We start from the raw sequence: 20,713 nt of genomic DNA on the forward strand, positions 1-20,713 counted from the left end.
TTTTGTCTTATACTCCAAGAATTATATTAAAATTGCTAGAGTCAACACTGTAAATGCTGATGTTGAGAAGCAACGAGAAACCACGATTGTAAGTTAAGACAGTTGTCTAGGGCCATGTGGCAAGAGACATTGGGTTGGACTTGGCGAGTGTTCTTTTCTCAGCTCATCAAAGTTTACATGGCTAAACAGAAAATTCTAAAGTATGGTAACAAAAAAGGATAATTGTCTAAAATAAAGTATGGAATGGGACACAATAGAATCCTAAGAAGCCACTAACAGAATTTAGAGTTCCCAAGTAAATATTCCAACGGTATGTACAAAAACCTCTCACAAACCACCCACTAGAAATAGTAGTTTTCTAACCTGACAAGTTTTAATTTGGCAGGCAAATGTCCCTGACACTGCATGCAGCCCTGCACTACAGCTTTCTTGGTGCCCACCCACTCTGCTCACCACCACCCACTTCTTCTTACCTACTACGTAATTTTGTGTTCTATTTCCTCTGCTTAAAATGCAGCCTTTTGTAGAGTGGAAAGGATCTGGGTTGGTTTACGAAGGCTCATAATTCTGTTGAGTACAATGTGGTGTAATAAAAATATGCTTCCATATCCAGCAAAGGAAGAAAATTACAGGCTGAAAATTTAGCAACATGGATGATTTCAGTAGAAGGATTTAAATTATTATGACTCCCTCAAAAATATTCTTAAAACTGCAATAAAACCAATGATCCAATGTGTTTTAGACTTGTTCTCCCCTACAAAAATGAAAAAAAAATATGTTGACATTACTTAAAAGATGCACCTTGACATAAATGAGAAAAATAGGTGTTTGAAAAGATACACAGGAACAATTAACCCATTTAACCTTTTTGTGGTTGGTGAGTTTGGGTAATGGATCCTTAACACATGTTCTTCTCTAATAAAGGATTCCCCTCCACCATTCTTCCTCCCTGTCCTCTTCCCCTTCCTTCTCTCTCAACTTTGAAACATGTACATTATCTTACAGTCTTTGAAGCATTGGAAAAACAGCTTTTTTATTTCTTTCTCCCAGACACGACAGCAGAAGGGACATGATCTCTATTGAAAAAAAAATCTCTTCTTGAATTATATTTAATACCCTTTCCACTGCCAATTCAATGAAAACACACACAAACACAAAACCAAGAAAACCAAGATCTGAATATATAATAAAGAAAGCTTAGTGCATTGCTAAAATTCATTACAGTCTGTCTTGACTCCAAAGCAACAGTCCGCTCACTTTTAGAAAGAATGTTGAAGCAACTTCTGAAATGAATATATTAGAATGGCAGAATCATCCACAAGTTAAATGCAGGTTTCCCTGTGGTTATTCTTGGTTCTTTAACTGTTTCTGTTATCAGTTTAATCATGCACCCCGCCACTCCCAAATCCTCCGAACTCTTATGTTGAAGACCTACACCTCGTATCTTTGAATGCAACTTTATTTGGTGAGAGCATCTCTGTGTGTTCATGCATGTTTATGTGTGTGCGGATGCTCTTATGTGGGGCACAAATGTGTTTGAGGGTGTGACTATATGGAGTACAGACAACAGTAGGAATCATTCATCAGGAGCTATTTACCTCCTTTTAGACAACATCTCCTTTTGTGTCAGACCTCTCCAAGGAGGGTAGGCTGACTACCCTGGGAGCACCAGGACCTAGGTATTGATCTGTCTTTATCCCCCTAGCTCTATGCATGTAGCCAGATCTAGCCTTTTCTTTCTTTCTTTCTTTCTTTCTTTCTTTCTTTCTTTCTTTCTTTCTTTCTTTCTTTCTTTCTTTCTTCTTCTTCTTTTTTTTTTTTTTTTTTTGCAAACATGGGTTTTTTTTGGGAATCAAATGAAGACTGAACAGCTGAGTGATCTCTCTACCCCTGACAGAGTTTTTATAGAACTAATTTTATTTAAGTAAGTTCATTTGGCCTAGAGTGCCTGTACTGATCCTGTAGAAGTTCAGACACCAGTACCCACATACGGTGGCTCACAACTCCCTGGAGATCCAACACCTCTGGCTTCCATGGGAACCATCCCATCACCTCCACCCATCAATCAACCCATACACACAAAACCCCACACAGACAGTAAAAATAAGTCTTTAAAAATAAAATAAGTTTATTAAAGTGACAGCTAATTTAATATAACTGATATTTTTGTAAAAGGTATTTTGTAAAATGAGGAAACATATATAGTGGGAAAAAAGAGGAAGAAACACAAAGACAGCTATGAATAAGCCCAGGTGAGAGGCAAGGGATAGGTCTTACCCTCACAGTCCAAGAAGGAAGCCTTACTCCTGAAGTATTGGCCTTCAGATCTGGGAATGCACCATTTTTTGTTGTTTACATGCCCAATCTGTTGATAATTTGTTATAGCAGCACTAGCAAACTAATACGGTGTTTCTACATCTGCCTTTGTACATAGCGAAAGCTTCAGGATAAAGAGTCATCCTTGATCTATCCTTTTCCTATTCCATAGGTTCATACCCAACTCTAGTAATGATTCTTAGAAGAGGTCTCTGTCTCTCTCCCAGTTTTCAAACTCTACAACTGAAATAAATGAAATCCACAACTGAAATTTAAAATCCAGAAGGGCTTATCAATGATCGAATGTCCCGAAGATAAACACCAAAAGAAACACATTCACAGTTGAGCCATGACCTCCGCATGGTGTCCTTTCTTAATATCCCCCACTAACAAGCTACTCGGGATCTCTCATGAATATAACATGAATTGCTCTGATAATGCTAAATCGCATCCGCCATCTGTGCGCAAACAACGATTTTCTTTTTACAAGTAGAGGGGGAAGAGAAATCAGTGTGAGAAGTGTGATAAATCAGAATACTGGCATGAAAAGGCCATGCGAATAAAATTGCTGAGGCAGGAGAAACATGCACACCAAGAGACATCTGGTTAAAAAAAAAAAAAAAGCAACGTCAAGTGGAAGGAGTTTGGGAAGCCGTTGTAAAGAGAGACACTCATCTTGATAGGCCTAAATTTAGGCTTGCCAGCTGTGTTTTGATTTACAAATCCTTCCAATCTGCCTGCTTATAATAATAATAATAATAATAAAAATAAAGGAGACGGACCCAGGAAGAGTGCTGAAGATGTGATTGGAGGAAACACTACCACTGCCGTTTTCTATAACAGAGCACACAACATGCTAATCTTGTTTGACATGATTTCCATTTCTCAGTAGTGTATACATCCTTGCAAGCACATACCACAATTCATTTATCCATTCCTCAGTTTCCTTTATCTTTTAATATCTGACCAGTGCTGCCTTGGATACGGTTGCATTCCCTTGGGCTCTGTGCACCACAATAACATTCAGAACAAAGACGTAATTTTACTTGACACAATTGTGCATAATTTTACTTGACACAAATTTCCTTCCTGGAGAAAACAAAACAAAACAAAACATGCTATATAATTACAGTATGCTTTGTCTCTACCCAAGCTCAGGGGGAGATTTAATTATCAGTGTGATGGTATTGAAAGGCAGTGAGATCCTGACTTTCCTCAAGTTTAATTTCTCATTTGCAGTCTTTGAGAAAGGTCATCTATCACCTGGGAACCCACAGTAGGAAGGCTATGAACATCCCTACTCTTTGAAAATGTTGTACTTATTGTGGGGTGGGGCTACACACCGTAGCCTGTATGTGAAAGTCAAGGAACAACTTTTAGGGGCCGGTTCTCTCTGTCCACTGTGAACTCTGGGGATTGAACTCCGTCATCAGACTCCAATAGCAAAGTCGTTCATCTGCTGAGCCATCACACCAGTCCACACACTGCTCTATCAATAGATTCCTGTAGTTCTCGCAGGGCTACAATAGTTCTCTAGAGAGTGGGGTAAAAGAAGGGACTCAGCGCTTTGCCATCTGCATTCTGCGGTCACATGTCAACTCAGTCTTCCATATCCATCATGAATGAAAGCAGCAAGATGCCCTCACTAGATGTGGCTTTCTGATCTCAGAATAGCCAGCCTCCACATTCATGATTTTCTTCTCCATAAATTGATCTATCTCAGGTATTATATCATAGCAACATAAAAAAATTAACATAGTACATTAAAAGAAAGAAAACAAATCCACCCAGTTGGGCAGAGCTAATTTCAATCCAAGTTTAGACCAGAGTTGTGAATTTGATCAAGTTACTTGGCTTTTCTGACCTTCAAGTTATCAGTTGGAAACTCTCAGAAAAATCATATTTTACCCTGAATCATGGAGAGGCAGCAAGGAGAAGATAATAAATAAATAATAAATATGACATATGCAATGTGTGCTTGAAGGTGCTAACAGACTAAACAGTAAATATTTGGGGATTCTTAGATTATCTGTTCTCTGTTAAAATATTTTCAACTTGGCCACTATAATGTGAAATTGGTTACAGACCATATATAAATGAATGTGTGAGCCTGTTTCTAATAAACCCTTATTTACAAAAATGAGTCCAACTGTGTCTACCCTTATTTATGTTATAGACACTGTATACATAGCTACCAGATCTGTAAACTTCATCTTAAATGCAATGTAATATTCTATTAGATTCATATTTTTTAAAAATGTTTTGCAGTGATGAGATTGAACCCATGGCATTATTTATACTAGCATATGATCAGTCACTTTGTGTTACATTCTCAACACAAAACTCATCCTAAAAATTACAAAAAAAATAGTACATGTAAGTATGATAAAGACATCCTGATTAATGGGGGGAAAATTCTACTAGTTGTCTTTGTAGTTTTCTCACAGAATTTACAAATACACATTAGGTTTTTTGTTTTTGTTTTTTAAAGACTAGCATCCACATGTGTGCCTCAGTAACCAGTACTGCTCTATGGTTTCAAAGCTATTTGCACCAGCGATGCTAAGTCTGCACATGATCACAGGCCTACTGAAACAGGCTTTTTAAAGCCAGTCTGGGGTATTGGATGCACACAGAAAGCATCAGCCAACTTTCCGATTGTGAATTCAGCGATGACTAACGGGAAACAGACTAAGCCAGGACAAATTCTCTAACCAGAACTTCTAAAGAGGTTGACAGCATGGATCTCACAGACACACGGCTGCACAATGCTGCACACTTGACTAGAATGTGTAGGCAGAACTGGGTCCCAGGGGCTGTTCTCTTAACAGTCATGGATAAAAGGAACCTGATAACAATAAACTAAAAACACTCCCCTAAACAAAGAGGTGGCCTTGGTAGACATTTTCCAAGGAAAGGGCCTAGATATCACACATTTATAGATCATTTCTGGGGAGACTTGGTATGTGCTTATACACACACTAGAAAAACCAACAGACAACTCAAATAGGCATACTCAATGTTTTCATTTCCTAGTAATTCTAAGTAAACTAGTACACATAAGGATTCATTCAAAAAAGGGAATTATGCATGAGGTATGGCATTTAGGAAACATTCATAGATTTTTGGTATCTTTCTCAATAATAACTGAGAAATATATGTTCTCCTTATTTCAAATTAAAAGTACCCTTCATCCTAAATTTTATCACCAGAGGGCCTCCTCTGAGTGCATGGAAAATTTTGCTATATCCCATACTGAACTAAGTAGTCACATTCTCCACCTAGACTATCAAGACATTACCATGATATACACTCTTAAAAAACACAAGCTGCAGAACGATAGAAATATGCTTGTTCACACTGCCAGGGGCCCCTCAAAGAGATCCAGCTACACCCTGGTGCATGAGCCAGCTTTCTGGATCCCATTACCTATGGTTGGACACCTTGCCCACCCCAGATAGAGCAGGGAAGGGCTTGGTCCTGCCTCAACTGAATGTATTCGGCTTGGCTGTCCCCCCATGGGAGAGCTTGCCCTGTTGGGGGACGGGAAGGGGGGAATGTGGTGGTGGTGGGGGAAGCGGGAGCAGGGATGAGAGGGGATCTGTGGTTGGTATGTAAAATGAATTTAAAAAAAAGAAATATGCTTGTATGATCCTCAGATAATCTCATTACAAATTTAAAGTAAATGATTATACAACTAAAAAGCATCAAACTTAAGCACAATGGTGAACACCAAGCCTCCTAAGTGTGAACAATAATTGTGTATAATATTTTACTTAATCCTATCAACAACCTGATGTAGGTAAATGTGATTTAACTGCCATCCAAATTTTATGTTGTATTGCCATACTAAAATTTATAGAGCTAATAAGACAACCAAATGTTACCAAGTACCCTTTATGTGCCTGGTACTGGGCTGAAGGAACAACAGTGGCCAAGACTGGGGGCTTCTGCTCTCACAAAGTTTTATAATATCTGGTTGGGTGGGAAGGACATAATCAATTTGCTTATAAACAGTAAACAAATGAACCCTACAAAAACAAGACTATTCCCCTGTGATACAAAGACAAGCTTTGTTGATTTTGTTTTAAGCTTTTTAAACTAGATAGGGTTGCATACAACTGTCATCCCAGCACTTGGAAGGATCAGCCTGAGCTTAAGGCAAGCCTAAAGTACTTAGTGACACCCTGCCCATACACACCAGGAAACAAAACTGACAAAAACAGGAGTAAGAATCCATGAAGAAAGGAGTAGGTTCTAGTGAAGCAGGAGCCTCACTGGGGCCAGGGGTGAAGGAGCAGGAAGGAAGAGTGCTGTAAAGCTATCTTTGAGAGGGAGAGCTTTAAGGAGGCATTGTGAAGAGTCACTGTGTACAACACTGAGGCAGGAAAAATATAGTAAGAGATGATTAAGCCCAAGGCAAAACAAAACAAAACAAAACAAAACAAAACAAAACAAAACAAAACAAAACAAAACAAAACAAAACAAAAAAACACTGAAGGAGCAGACTGGAGATGATGGATGGATGGATGATGGCTTTTGATGAAAGAATAACCAACAAAAACAGTTGTAATATACTGGGTTAAACTTCCAGATAGTCGTATCTTTGTGTTGTAGGTCTTTGTGAGTGAGGGGAGAACTCCAGAACAAAAAGGTGCCCTTGAAATCCAACAGCAAGGTGTCAGTTACATAGCTGCACGATGCTGAGTAGCTGTGTCTTCGGTGTGGTCCTACTGGGACTATGAATGGACAGTTGGATGCAATCAATCATAAAACCAACGCAGTTACACTTCCATGATGTATTACCTAATGGGAAATTTTCTTTTTTAAAAACATTTAACACTTTATTACAAATTTGGTTTTCTGCCAGGCGGTGGTGTTTGTACACACTTTTAATCCCAGCACTCGGGAGGCAGAGCCAGGCAGATCTCTGTGAGTTCCAGGACAGCCTGGTCTACGGAGTGAGATCCAGGATAGGCACCAAAACTACACAGAGAAACCCTGTCTTGAAAAAAACAAAACAAAACAAAACAACAACAACAACAACAAAACCTAACCAAATTTGGTTTTCTTTCTTCAAAAGATCCAATGTACTAACTGCCGAAAAGTTTTCTACAGGACCAAAGTTAGAGGTAGTAGGATTCATCCTATGAGAGGACTATACCACCTGTTAACTGCCTGGCAATTCACAATGCCCTTTTGTGGAAGGAAGATCAATCAAGAGGTCTGAGCTGAGCAGAGACTTGCTTTGGACAGGGGATGTATCTGAACAGAAGATTCCAGAACCATTACCCATTTCTATCAGTGTACGTGTTCTTTTCCGTCTGGCACAAGAACAGCATGTCCCACTTATCAGTTACTTCCTTAGAATGGAGTCAAAATGAAGAGGAGTTATGTGGCTGACTCAAAGGCTATCAGAGGACCACAGTTCAGCCTTGACAGACAGGGTCACAAGCAAGAAATAAGTGTTTATTGTAAGAAAACCCCTGAGACTTGAGATCGCTGAGCTATGGCACACCCTAGTGAATAGAGAAGATGCCCAAAGAGTTAAAAGGGACATTCACATTTGACTAGCTCAACCTTTCTACAAGAAAAACAACTGGCATTCTTTCTTTCTTTGTTTTTTATTCTGAAGACTCATCAGCCAAGAATCTGACATTTTTTTTAAGTCACAATAGCAAGGTTTCCATTTTAATTTGAAACAGACCTTATATTGTTCAGATTTCATTTTAAATAATGAAGCTGTTTTCTTTCTTAAAACACACACACACACACACACACACACACACACACACACAAGGACTACAATTTATATCATAACAATAAAAACACCTATGTGGCCAGGATGATAACACAGGCCTGTGTGGTGGTATTGTGTTCCCTGAAATATTGTGCACGCTTATAAACTTATCTGGGGTCAGAGAACAGAACAGCCACAATATTAAACATAGAGGATAGGCAGTGGTAGCACATGCCTTTAATCCTAGCATTCCAGAGGAAGAGATCTACCTGGATCTCTGTGTGTTCAAGGATACAGCCAAGCATGGTGACTCACGCCTTTAATCCCAGAAAGTGAGCCTTTAATCCCAGGGAGTGATGGCAGAAAGCAGAAAGGAATATAAGGTGTGAAGACCACACCTTTTAGCTTTTAGCTGGTTAAGCTTTCAGGCTTTTGAGCAGCAATTCAGCTGAGATTCATTCTGGATGAGGACTCAGAGGCTTCCAGTCTGAGGAAACAGGATCAGCTGAGGGATTGGCAAGGTGAGGTGGCTGTGGCTTGTTCTGCTTCTCTGATCATTCAGCATTCACCCCAATACCTGGCACCAGGTTTGATTTTATTAATAAGAACTTTTAAGACTCATGCTACAGGCCTGTGATTCTAGCAGTAAGGAGGAAGAGGGAGAGGAATTCTGAATTCAAGGTCAGGCTGGGTTACATAAGACCTTGCCTCAAACAAAGCAAAATCTAACAAAAATTCAAATTGATAGTAAAATAAATAATTTTGCATTATGAACAAACATACAAAAAATGCACTTCAGAAATATTACATTAGTCATGGTGCCATGGACTGTAATCTCAGCACTTAGGAGGTGGAGACAGACAGACTGAGAGTATGGATCCAGCCTGAGATAAATAAAAGACACTGTCTCAAACAAAACAAAACAAAAATGTCCCAAATAAGTCAGATATAAAATTCCATATAGGATATGGTTCTATGCATAAGAAATAATCTGAGGAAATAAATCTGTGAAGACAAAAAAAAAACTACTAAATTAGTATATGGATTTGGCTGGATGTTATGATAGATTTTATTGGGGACATGAAAATGTCCTAAAACAGTTTACATTGACTATACCATACAATTAATTGACTTAAGAAATTATCTCCCTCACAACAATGAGTGAATTTTAGTGTATGTAAAATACATCTCAATGAAGTTGGCCTTTAAAAGGAAAGAGGAAATATATCAAGTATTAGCACTTCCCAAAGTAAACATTAAAAATAAAAGAGCTAAGCCAGGCGTGGGGGCGCACGCCTTTAATCCCAGCACTCAGGAGGCAGAGGCAGGCGGATCTCTGTGAGTTCGAGGCCAGCCTGGGCTACCAAGTGAGTTCTAGGAAAAGCGCAAAGCTACACAGAGAAACCCTGTCTTGAAAAAAACAAATAAATAAATAAATAAATAAAAATAAAAAATAAAAATAAAGGAGCTAGAGAGATGGCTCAACAGTTAGGAGCATGTAATGCTCATCCAGAGGACCCAAAATCAGTTCACAGCACTCATATTCACAGCTTACAACAGCCCATGGGATCTGATGCCCTTTTCTGGTTACCACGGCTTCTACACCCCCCCACACACACATTCTCTCTCTCTCTCTCAATAATAAGTAAATAAAACTTAAAATTATAAATTGATTAAAATATTCTTTTTAATTTTAAATACTACTGGTTTAATTTTCTGATTTTGCTGTGTTCTAGTGATTTTTATACACCTGCTAATAATCTTATTTTCCTTTTTTTTTAATCTACACTACAAGTAACATTGTGTTGTCTGTTATGGTTGATATATACACTACCAAAGTTAATCAAATATTCTGTTTAAAACAGGCAACTTATTTTCATGACATGATTCTTCACCAACTTGTAGGGAAACCTTAAAATACATATATATCTCAAGAGATTATGTCAATGCTTAATGTTTTTTTTTTATTTTAGCAACTTCTTTGGAGAGTACAGAGTATAGATAAACAAACACATGAAGGGGGTAAATTCTGAGTTTTCTCATAATCACCTAGCCACTTGGAAAACTGAAATAGGCTGTCACTTCAGAGATGTGCCAGGGGACATCAGTAAGTCCCTCAAGGATAAAAACAGAAAACTCCAGAGAATAAGATATTCTTTTTAGACTTTGGGATCTAAACACTGTTGATGACAGCTTACCTAAATATATATAATAATCTTCTCCACTGTTGTAGAGCAAGGAGATAGAAACAGACCAACACTTTTGTTTCATTAAAGGAGCTGCTGTCCCCTTGCCTGTGAAGGTCTCTGTTGTGGAATATTATTTTAAGGTATGTTACATTTGTTTATGTTGTAGAAGACTTGTTTAATGATGCGAAGATGTGCTGCACTTTTTACTGTTGCTTTTGTTTAACTCTGTAAAGCTGTGTGTGTTACTTTGCCTGTCTAAAATACCTGATGGTCTAATAAAGAGCTGAATAGCCAATAGCAAGGCAGGAGAAAGGATGGGTGGGGCTAGCAGGCAGAGAGAATAAATAGAAGGAGAAATCTGGGAGGAAAAAGAAGAAAGAGCAAGAGAACAAGGAGAGGAGAATGCTCGGGACCAGCCAAACAGCATCACAGCCAGCCACAGAGTAAGAGTGAAAGTAAGATACACAGAAGTAAGAAAAGGAGAAAGCCCAGAGGCAAAAGGTAAAGAACATAATTTAAATTCAAGAAAAGCGGGCATAAAACAAAACAGAACAAGCCAAGCCAAGGCCGGGCATTTATAATTAAGAATAAGCCTCGGTGTGTGATTTATTTGGGAGCTGGGTAGCAGCCCCCCCAAAAGAGCAAAACGAAACAAAAAAACAAAAAACAAGTCTCTGCCATTTTCTGCACGTGCTTTCCCAGCCTTCAGTTCTGCAAACTATTCTTCCCTTACCACTTTCCTCCTTTCGCTCCAGAGTCACCTTCCAGCCTTCTAACCAAGCTTTCTGAGTCAGGTGTTAGTGACTTACTTTCTCAAGAACAGAGAGATTGTTGATGATTCTCCTGCCATTTATACACCTTGCATTTGTCTCTTCTCATACAACACAAGGAGGGGACTTTATCCAGGATCTAGGCTCAACCCAGCTCTCTGTCATCTGGCAATAATTACTCACCACTGATTAAGACTAATTTGTTTTCTTTCTACTTATTTTAGTATCTGGCTTGGAAAGAACAATATAATGCAAACGACCTTTACTGAAACCCAGATCATCAGCAAATTACTGTTAATAATTGGGTTTATAAATTTAAAAATGTCAAGGCCCATATTATTTGCTAATACAAATGCATACTAAATGCCAAACATTCTCTATTTAATTGTCTAACTCTCCTACCTTCAATGACCTTAGCTTATTGGAAACAAGTGAGCAATAAAAGATTTACAGAGAAGAAAAATTATCTATTTATAGGGCAGAATTTATTGATATTCCACAATGCAACACAGTACACAGAGAGTACAGAACAGAAAGAAATTAACTGTATGTATAGAAAGAAGAGTAACTCTGACAGGCGGTAGTTCTAAGCTGTATCATAAATAGCAAGAAGGATGTTTTTTTGTTGCTCCAATAATAATTATACAGAAATAAAAACTAGAGTCAGCTCATGAGTGGCAAGCACACGGACCTAGATCACCATTAGAGAATCCTGTTCCAGGTGATTCTGAGTCATCCTTTCTGGAATGGGTTCTATGATGCTGCATTTTAAACAGCTCCTAAGATACGCAATTCATCCCCAGGACACTGAGTTAAAGGGGTAGAGAAGAGAACAAAACTAATGCATGTCCTGATCAAGAACCTTGACCAGAAAGCTCACCACCCACCCAGGTGTGGAAGCACACTCAATAGAAGACAGGCAGAAGATGTGGCCAATAAACACCCTAAGGCTCTATCAATCATTCTTAGGGGATACCATGTAAGTAACTACTTAGATGGGACAGGGAGAGTCCAAAGCAGCCCTGATTCTAAAGACAGGAATATAAAAACGGGCTTGAGGCATGGCTCAGTGATTGAGTAGACTTGCCTTGTAAGTGAGAGAACTGGAATTCAGATGCCAGAACCCACACACACGCAGGGTGGGCATGGAAACCCAACTGTAATCCCAACAGAGATAGGTAATTCCCAAAGCAAAATGACAAGCAAGAGCAGCCATATTAGTGAGCTCCGGGTTTGATTGAGAGACCCTATCTCAAGGAACAAGGTGGAAACACAATCAAGGATGGCTCCCAGCATCAACCTAGGGCCTCCAAGCACACACAACATGTGCATACTTACACACACACACACACACACACACACACACACACACACACGCAAAAACATGTATACACACATACATGGAAAATGGGAGGGAAAGAAGAGAATGAAAGAATGACAGAGCCATTTCATACATACGGGCAGATACGGGGAGTGAGTAGTGTGTAAATGCAAGGTAAACATGGGGTACTGTGTCCTATCTGCCTCAGGAACTATGACACAGACGGTGGAAAATTAATGGAATAGAGAACAGACTGGTCTGCACTTCCTGATTGCAGACACAATGAGAGCAGCCACCCCATGCTCCCACCATTATGTCTTCCCACCCTAACAGACTGCATTCCTCCTAAACTGTAAGCCAAAACAAGTCCTTCCTCCCTGAAAAAGAAATTAGAGGCTTGGAAAGAGACACCCTGAGAATTAGGGCATGGAAGGCTATTATTCACCGTGGGCATTAAACTGAAGGACTGGGGAGGACTATCAACTTAAGATTTTTTTTTTTTTTTTTTTTTTGCCAATGCTGCTCCAGTTGATTTGGCATGTAAAAATTCCATTGTAACCCCCTCTCACTGGTAAAAAGGGACAGTTCAACAGTCACCCCCTGCTTTCCTGTGAGACCATTAGTCATCTGGCTTGCACTAACATTTTCAGTGAAAGGACTCAGGCTGGCACGATGTAATCCTTCTCACTTCAGAAATGACAACAAGAAAACTCAACTTGGAACTGAGTGAAACTTGATTGATTTTTGTCCCTGTGTTCCTGGTTGTGCCAGTCAAACTGCAAATACTTAATCCACCCAGACCATAATGATTCTTTACAAAGAGTAAAGAATAAAACCCAAGTCTTTCCTGAGCTAAAGTACTTTGCTTCATCAAAAGGCTTTCTTCACAGTCATGGTCACCTGAAGAACCTCAGCAGGACACATGCATACACACACACACACACACACACGCACGCACGCACGCACGCACGCACGCACGCACGCATGCACGCACACCGTATAGAAAAACTTGTCAGCTCCAGGGTCAACAGAAGATGATGGCATTGGTTCCCAACTAAACCTTAACAACTTCTCAGCCTCTACCTTAATACAACATCTGCTTTTGGAGATGAGATAGCATTCCTTTGCCATTTCTGACACAGTCTATCAACGCCTCCCCACAGCCCTGTCAAAGAAGGAGGATGGAACATCCTCAGACGAGGCACAAGACAGTTCAGGTTATAGCATCGTCAACACTCCTTGTGACCCTGGAAAAGTGACATTTTGTTTCGATGCAGCAGTTCTGTGGCATTTGTGTGTATTGATCTTCCAGGCACCAAAATCCATATGAAACGCTTACCCATAAAACAGTCCTATAAAAAGTTCTCTTGCAACTTAGTCTGAAGTTTCTTCCTTTAATATTATAAGTGATAACATATGCTAACTCAGCCAGAGAACCTGGGGGTTTCATCCTTTTCTTTCTATCCTTCACTGAGGGAAGAAGATACAAGAGCACTTCACATATGAGAGCCGTGATTGCACCGAGTGGGATTTCCAGTGGGTGGGACAGAAATAGTCTTAAATGAGCTCTATTATGGTCACTCATTCTCTCCCTCCCTTTCCCCCTCCCTCCCTTTCCCCCTCCCTTCTCCTCTTATCTCTCTGAGCCACAGTACAGAAGCAGGCCTTAGGAAAAGAGACATTCATTTAATCCTCATACTTACTGTTTCTTCTCATCTGAGTGGTTGCCATCAAATGATCTTCCCCAGAGAAGCTTTGCACCTTTCCTGGAACTCACTCTGTAGTCCAGTCCGGCCTTGAACTCACAGAGATCCACCTGCCTCTGCCTCCTGAGTGCTGGGATTAAAGACGTTCGCCACCACTGCCCTGCAATTTCCTAATTTTCTAATCAGTGGAGTCAGGATTTCACATACAGGCAAGGGAGGTTGTCTCTCGTCCTAACCACTAAGATTATGCCTTGGGTGTATTTTCACTTGTAATGACCTCAGTGTAACCTTACCAACTGGAGGCCTTAGCCTGTGTTTCGGACAGGATAGCTTTGGAAAGCAAACAGTGCCAACTGGACAAAGAGGACTGTGGTCCCTTTTATGAACTGTGCAGCACCATTTCCATCCTACCATATTGGTCAAGATGGCCACACCCTCCCCACCTCCAGATTCCAGGACAGAGGCACAGATCCCATTGCTTGATAGAAGGATGGTGGGTTTTGCATCATAGATGAACATGTGAAAACGGAAATACAAAGTGGTTATCTTTATCTGAAGCCACTCTCTACCTTTTGGTACTATGTATGGTCTAATCAAGTTATCCTTCATTTTCAACCTCGGGCTCCATCCATCTATGAGCTTATGTTAGAAGGCTTGTCCCTATGATGCTGTCACCTTGGCAGCTTCCCTGGTGGTGGTGGGGAGCATATTCATGCTATCCAAGGAAGGTAAAGGGGAACTGGGAAAGCAGGCTCCATGTCGTCTCCCTACCTTGCTACAACCTTGCTGGCGGTAGCTGTATTGCTTTATAAGTTCATTTGGCCCTTTCTCCACAACTCCAGCCTTGAACAGTTTCTATACTTCATCCCTTTCGAGCCGAACAATGCTAATGGCTTTTCATTACTATCAGACTTTATGTGCTTCTCTGGGCTTTACTGTTCCTTAATATAGACAAAAAATTCTATAAATAATTCCTGCATTAATATCTCATTTAAAGTATTAAAGAAAATTCTGATTTTTATCAGGGTGATGACTAATAGAGCATCTAATACAAAACAAAGATTGGGTAGACAAAAACGAAATATGTAGATTTCTGTATGTATGTATGCATGTATGTAATTCTAGTATCTTCTAACTGCTTGATAGACTTGCTGGTGGCTGTGGTTTTACTATGGTCTGAGGAACTTTTTTCAGTGTGTGCTTACTAGGGGGGCGGTGGTCATGGAACCCACAGAAGATTGGATCTACTGGGACATCCTTATATTTAAAGGAGTACTCATAGAACCCTGACTTGCTTCTTTCAAGAGGTTCTTTAATATAAATCAAGACTGGGGACTTTCCTGGTCCCTCTGGCTTTCTGTCTGATAATGTGATAGTTCTCTTCTTCCCCTGTACATCATCCATATGATGACATTCACAGGAGGCCTTCTCCACAGCTGAGCTGATAATCATATCATGTCCCTGAGCCTCTAGCACCCTGTGGTCAGTAAACTTTTATTCATAAAGTGATTCAGCTTTAGGGATTCCATAATAGTAATGAAAAAAAAACAATTATCTTTCAAAAATAACCTCTTCTATGAGAATGTGTTTTCCTTCATACTTAAAACTTCAAAATAAAATATCTGTTACTAAACTTCTATTTAATCATAAATAATCTTAAATTTTCCATATTCATATGAGACATATTGGCTTCTACTAATCATCTCTTTCTTTCCAAAGTTTATAAACAAAACACAAAATGATCCATCTATGGCTTTGCTAGAGATTAAAAACAGAACTATTCCTTATCTTTCAGAACCTCTTTATGGTCCATTTTTAAGGACTTATTTTATTCTTAATTCATATGAATATATGTGTGTCTGCTCATGTGTATGTGTATATGTGGAAATGCCCATGGAAGCCAGGATCTCTTGGAGTTACAGGTGGTTGTGAGCTACCTGACATGGATGCTAGGAACTGACCTCAGGTCCTCTGCAAGAGCACCAACTGCTCTTAACTGAGGCATCTCTCCAGCCCTGGTCTATTATTGTTTAAAAACATATTTACCTAATAGTATTTGGAGGTAGAAGCTACACTTCTCAAAAATCACTAGATGTGATGGTGTATAAGAAAAATAAGGACCGTTCATGTGTACTATAATTTTCACAAAACTGGTGAATTTTCCCCCTAAAAGTGGAGAATTCGAACTGTCCTGGTGGATCCTCAGGTAAAGTGCTTGCCACACAACATGAGTACTAGAGCTCCGATCCTCAGAACCAAAAGGGCTGGGTTGGGTTGGCAGTGGTCTGCCTATTAATTCTAACATGGGACACAGAGAAAGGGACTCACTGAAGCAAGCTGAATACCCAGATGCCAGTTCTGGGCTCAGTGATCAACCTTGTTTCAATGTCCATGGTGGAGAATGAAGAAGGAAGACACCTAATATCAACCTCAGGTCCTGTGCACACACACATGTAACCATCAATTCGCAGACAACGCACACACACGTATAGCACAGGTCTATGGATGCAAAAGAAAGCAGAGAATTGGCCTCTTCATTAGTATTTCTCTTTCATTTCCTTGTGGCCAAGTTACAAGACAGTTTTTAACATGATTGCTGGCATTTGCATATTTTTCTTTTTACTTTATGTCCTTGTCTTGTTGGTTATGTTCTCTGTTTTCTTTTCAAACACCTGTTGTTATTTTTTAAAATCAACACCTGTTGCATTTCCAACGGTTGTTTCAAACTTCGGGTCAATTACTCCTTGGCAAATTTTTGAAAACTCAATGCCCCCCACTTTCTTTTTCTCTCCATTCCTCCTGGTATATGTTACCACTGAGTCTTTGTCTTAGCTTGCCATCTAGGCTTCAAGACTATGATAGGAAGAAACAGATATTGCATGTTTTTCCTAGAAGGAGGGAAAACATGTTTTTCTGGGAGAAAATGTCAGTCAAAGTTCTTATTCTTTTGATTAATTCTGGAAGGGACAGCAGCTATACATTCACAAACAGTCTAAGGAGAAAAAGTGACTGTAAGTGTGAATGTCACCAGTCTTACATGAGTAAGGGGCAGTGAGAGCTGGCTTCACAAGCACTGGGCAGACCCCATCCGGGAGTAGGCTGCACAGCAGTAAAGCTCCAGAGAGGCTGAAGAGGGAGATGGCAAAGAGTGGTTCCAGTGAAGTCTTTCATAATTTTGTTTGTCTAATTGTGGTTAACAGTTGAAAATTTTAACCCCTTGGAATAAGCATGGAGTAACTAAATGTTTTTTCAGCATGGTACTTTCTTTCAACTTTAACTAGTATCACACACTTACTTTTCAACTTCTAAGGACATAGTTCTTAACTTTCCCTAGGCAACAAGTACATGAAGTTACGTAGCAGCAAGTCGGGTTGGTGCAGGTGTACAAGCCTGAAACATACAATTCTGGAAACCCCTCTTTTTAAAAGAATACAAAACCACAAGGACATCATTATGAGGAGAGCATGACTCCCAGTAATAACCTGTAAAAGGAAATCTCAGCAAATGACTGGAATCCTGGCAGTTCCCTTATTCTGCTACTGCTTGAGGCAGTTTGCTAGGAATGCTCGTTCACAGGGCTCTGGGCTGCAACCTGACTTTCCCCTCTTACCTAGACCATCTAACTCCAGCAATCCCCAGCATTCCCACAGACCCAAGCCAATGAACAACTCCTCCATCTCAGACCATCTCAGAATCATCTCAGACCACTGGGACTCCCTGAGACAAGGATTCTAAGGGACAGAAGCTAGGGGGAGAGGCTACCTGGAGAGTTCACAGCAATTCCAGGTGATTTTGATATACAAGCTCCAATCCCAACACCTCTCCCTCAATTCTGGAACTTCCACACTGATCTGAACATAAAGTATGTGCGTAATGGGGTTGGGGTTGGGGGTGGGAGTACTGGGTCACTGGATGGCTCAGTAGAGAGAGTTGCTTGCTGCAGGGCCTGGGGACCTGGGTTCAATCCCCCAGAGCCCACAAGATAGAAGGAGAGGAGACAGAATGCAGGCAGTGCTCTGGTAGCCATCAGTGTAGCAGGGCACACACACACACACGCAAATAAATACAAATAAAATAAATTTTAAAGCAGTATTGAAACTAAGCATAAAACAATCCCAATTTTATAGTTTAAATAAATGGAAAAGCTAAGCACACAGAACTGTGATACAAAGTCTACAGAGAACGCAACTGGGTGGAGCACTCCGTAGGCTCTAGAGGGTGCAGACTGAAGTTTGTGAGCTCGGCACTGGAGTCCAAGTGTTCTGGTTCCTTGCTAACTTATGTTTGACGGTTGTTAGGTAGGTGGGCCGTTTAAACATCGAAAGGTAACATGTAACTACTGCACAGACGCCCCAGTCATTGATAGGATGTTCCCACTGAGCTCAAGGCTTCCATTAGTGGCACCTTTGAGAAACACAGGACTGTGCCACATGAAAGCTATTTTTGTTTGGAACTTTCAGAAAGTGCAAGTTTCAGGCCACAGGCACCCAAAGCAACCACTAATGCCCATAAGTCCATTTCTGTCCAAGCATAATACTAGCCAGGGAGCGCCTCTGAGGCTAAATTTCCAAGCAAATGAGAAGGAACTATGCAGACTGGAGCTGGGGTGTGGACCATAGTTAACTGCCCACCCTCCAACCCCCACCCCACCCCGGTCCCCCGGCCAAAAAAAAAAAATAGATAAAAAGATAAAAAACAACTCCAGCTCCTCCTGTAGTGGAGGCCAAGCTTTTTTTCTGATGAAAGGATTTCTACTCCTAATGGTCACAGGATTCCAGACTCTCTTAGGGTGTGACTCAACTCTCCCATTCACACGTAACAACAGTAAATCAAAAAATCACTTTCCTGCAATAAAGCAATTGCTCTCCTAGACTTCAGGATTGTCAAGAAGCCTGGAGGAGAAGCAGTTTCAGGCCACCCGCCCACATACGGGATGTCCCTGTCAAGGAAGGAAAAAAATTGAAAGAGTAAGGGGGAAAAAAATCAGAACTTTTGAGACTCCAGAAGCCTTGGCCCTGCCTCTGGGAAGGCCAAAGTGCTGAGGAGGGAGCGGCTGGTTCAGGCGGGGTGTACCTTCTCCAGCTCGGATTCAGCAGGGAGTTGAGTCACCCTGGAACTTTCCCTGGACGCGCCGCCCCCTCCACATTCGCGGCAACGTCCCCTGCCCTCACCTTACTGAACACCTCCAAGTCGTCCTCGTCCTCGTCCAGATCCAGCACGTCGGCCTGCAGCAGGCTGCAGGAACCGCTGCCACCCGGGATCGGGGCGCCGCCCCGCGGGCTCTCACCGACCGCCAGCTCCGAGGCACCCGACGCCAGGCGCTCGCCGTCCATCCCGGCAGTGCGAGCCCCGCCGGCCGCCGCAGCCAGACCGGCTCCCCCCTGCGCTCCCATTGGCTCCCGCGGCGCCCTGCACCTCCCAGGCCGGCCCAGCTCCTGCCCCTCGGCCTTGCGCAGACGCGGAACTGCGGGAGACCAAGGCGCGGAGCCAGGGCGGGCAGAGCGGAATGTGATTCCCCGACCTGGCCTCAGGTCGCTGCCAGGCTTGAGATCCCCGAAGCTAGGAACCCCCGCCAGAGTGGGCAATGAAGACCCTGAACATCGGAGGTGGCTTTCTCACTCTGACACAGCTAAGGGCCCCCAGATTTGTGAGTGAGGTGGCAGGAACTGGATGCACAACCAGCTGACCCAGCTTAATTTCCAGTACCTAAAAGTACCCTTTTCCTGGGTTGTGATTTTATAGAGACTAATGCAAAAATTAAAGACACTAAAACCTCCCGGTTTTCGATTGATTTTTTTTTGACCCAGTGATTGGACCTTGTGGTCGTTTTACTGTCAAGTCAAGGAAGCTGAGACTGAAAAATTATTTTTAGCTACTTTCTAATGTAGCTTTCTCCTAGAAGTCTTCCTGAAGTTAATGTGCAAGAATGTTTCCAAGAGCCAAGGTCCGCCGGCAGGCCTGGGTATTGCAAGGAGAAAAACAATCTTGCAGGCTCCAGCTTTCTGCCAGTGCAAAGCTGAAAGGACTCCTTTATTCATGGCTTTTCAGTGCTTATTTCTTAGAGACCCAAAATTAATGGAAAATTGAATGCAAATTGATATATGTTAGAACTAGCTTCACTTTTAAAAATGTGTTCATCTCAGCCTCATCTTTTTTCTTCTTTCTTTAAAATTTGCGAGTTAGTGAAGGTTCCTGTAAGAGCCAGGTGTGGTGGTGTATGCCTGGGATTTTAGCACGGCTAGGCTGAGGAAGAGGACCTCAGTTTGAGGCCAGCTGATTTTAACACAGGGAAACCCAGGTTGAAAAATAGGGAGGGGAAACATAGATAAAAGGAATTCCCAATTTAAATATTTTGATTTCTGATTATGAGACAGTTCTTCAATGTATTCTCTTTTAACTGTTCGTGGACTTCCTGTATGTTTCAGGAAAGGCCCATGTAGATTGGTCACTAGCCACTTAAACAGACAAATTTGATTCTGTGCCTTATGGTTTCTGTCCCGCAAACACTCTGTTCTGCCCCTCTTCCAGGAACTATCTATAGTCCCATCAATTTCAGTAAGACTTGTGAAATGACAGTCTCGTTCCAATTTCTCCTTGTTTTTATCATATAGATTGTGTGTGTGTGTGTGTGTGTGTGTGTGTGTGTGTTTCACACATGTGTCTTGTATTCC

At 41.1% G+C, this 20,713-nt stretch overlaps 1 protein-coding gene across 1 annotated transcript in view; it reads right to left on the bottom strand.

Annotated features, from left to right (window-relative positions):
- Positions 1–19,408, bottom strand: part of Snx7 (sorting nexin 7) — an 81,531-nt gene extending 62,123 nt beyond the window's left edge. The window contains exon 1 of the mRNA XM_059266161.1: positions 19,214–19,408. Coding sequence (XP_059122144.1) covers positions 19,214–19,375 — 162 coding nt within the window. The 5' untranslated portion in view covers positions 19,376–19,408. The remainder of the gene's footprint in view (positions 1–19,213) is intronic.
- Between the last annotated feature and the right edge of the window lie 1,305 nt (positions 19,409–20,713).

This window comes from Peromyscus eremicus, chromosome 6 (genome assembly GCF_949786415.1).
Source record: "Peromyscus eremicus chromosome 6, PerEre_H2_v1, whole genome shotgun sequence".
NCBI lineage: Eukaryota > Metazoa > Chordata > Mammalia > Rodentia > Cricetidae > Peromyscus > Peromyscus eremicus.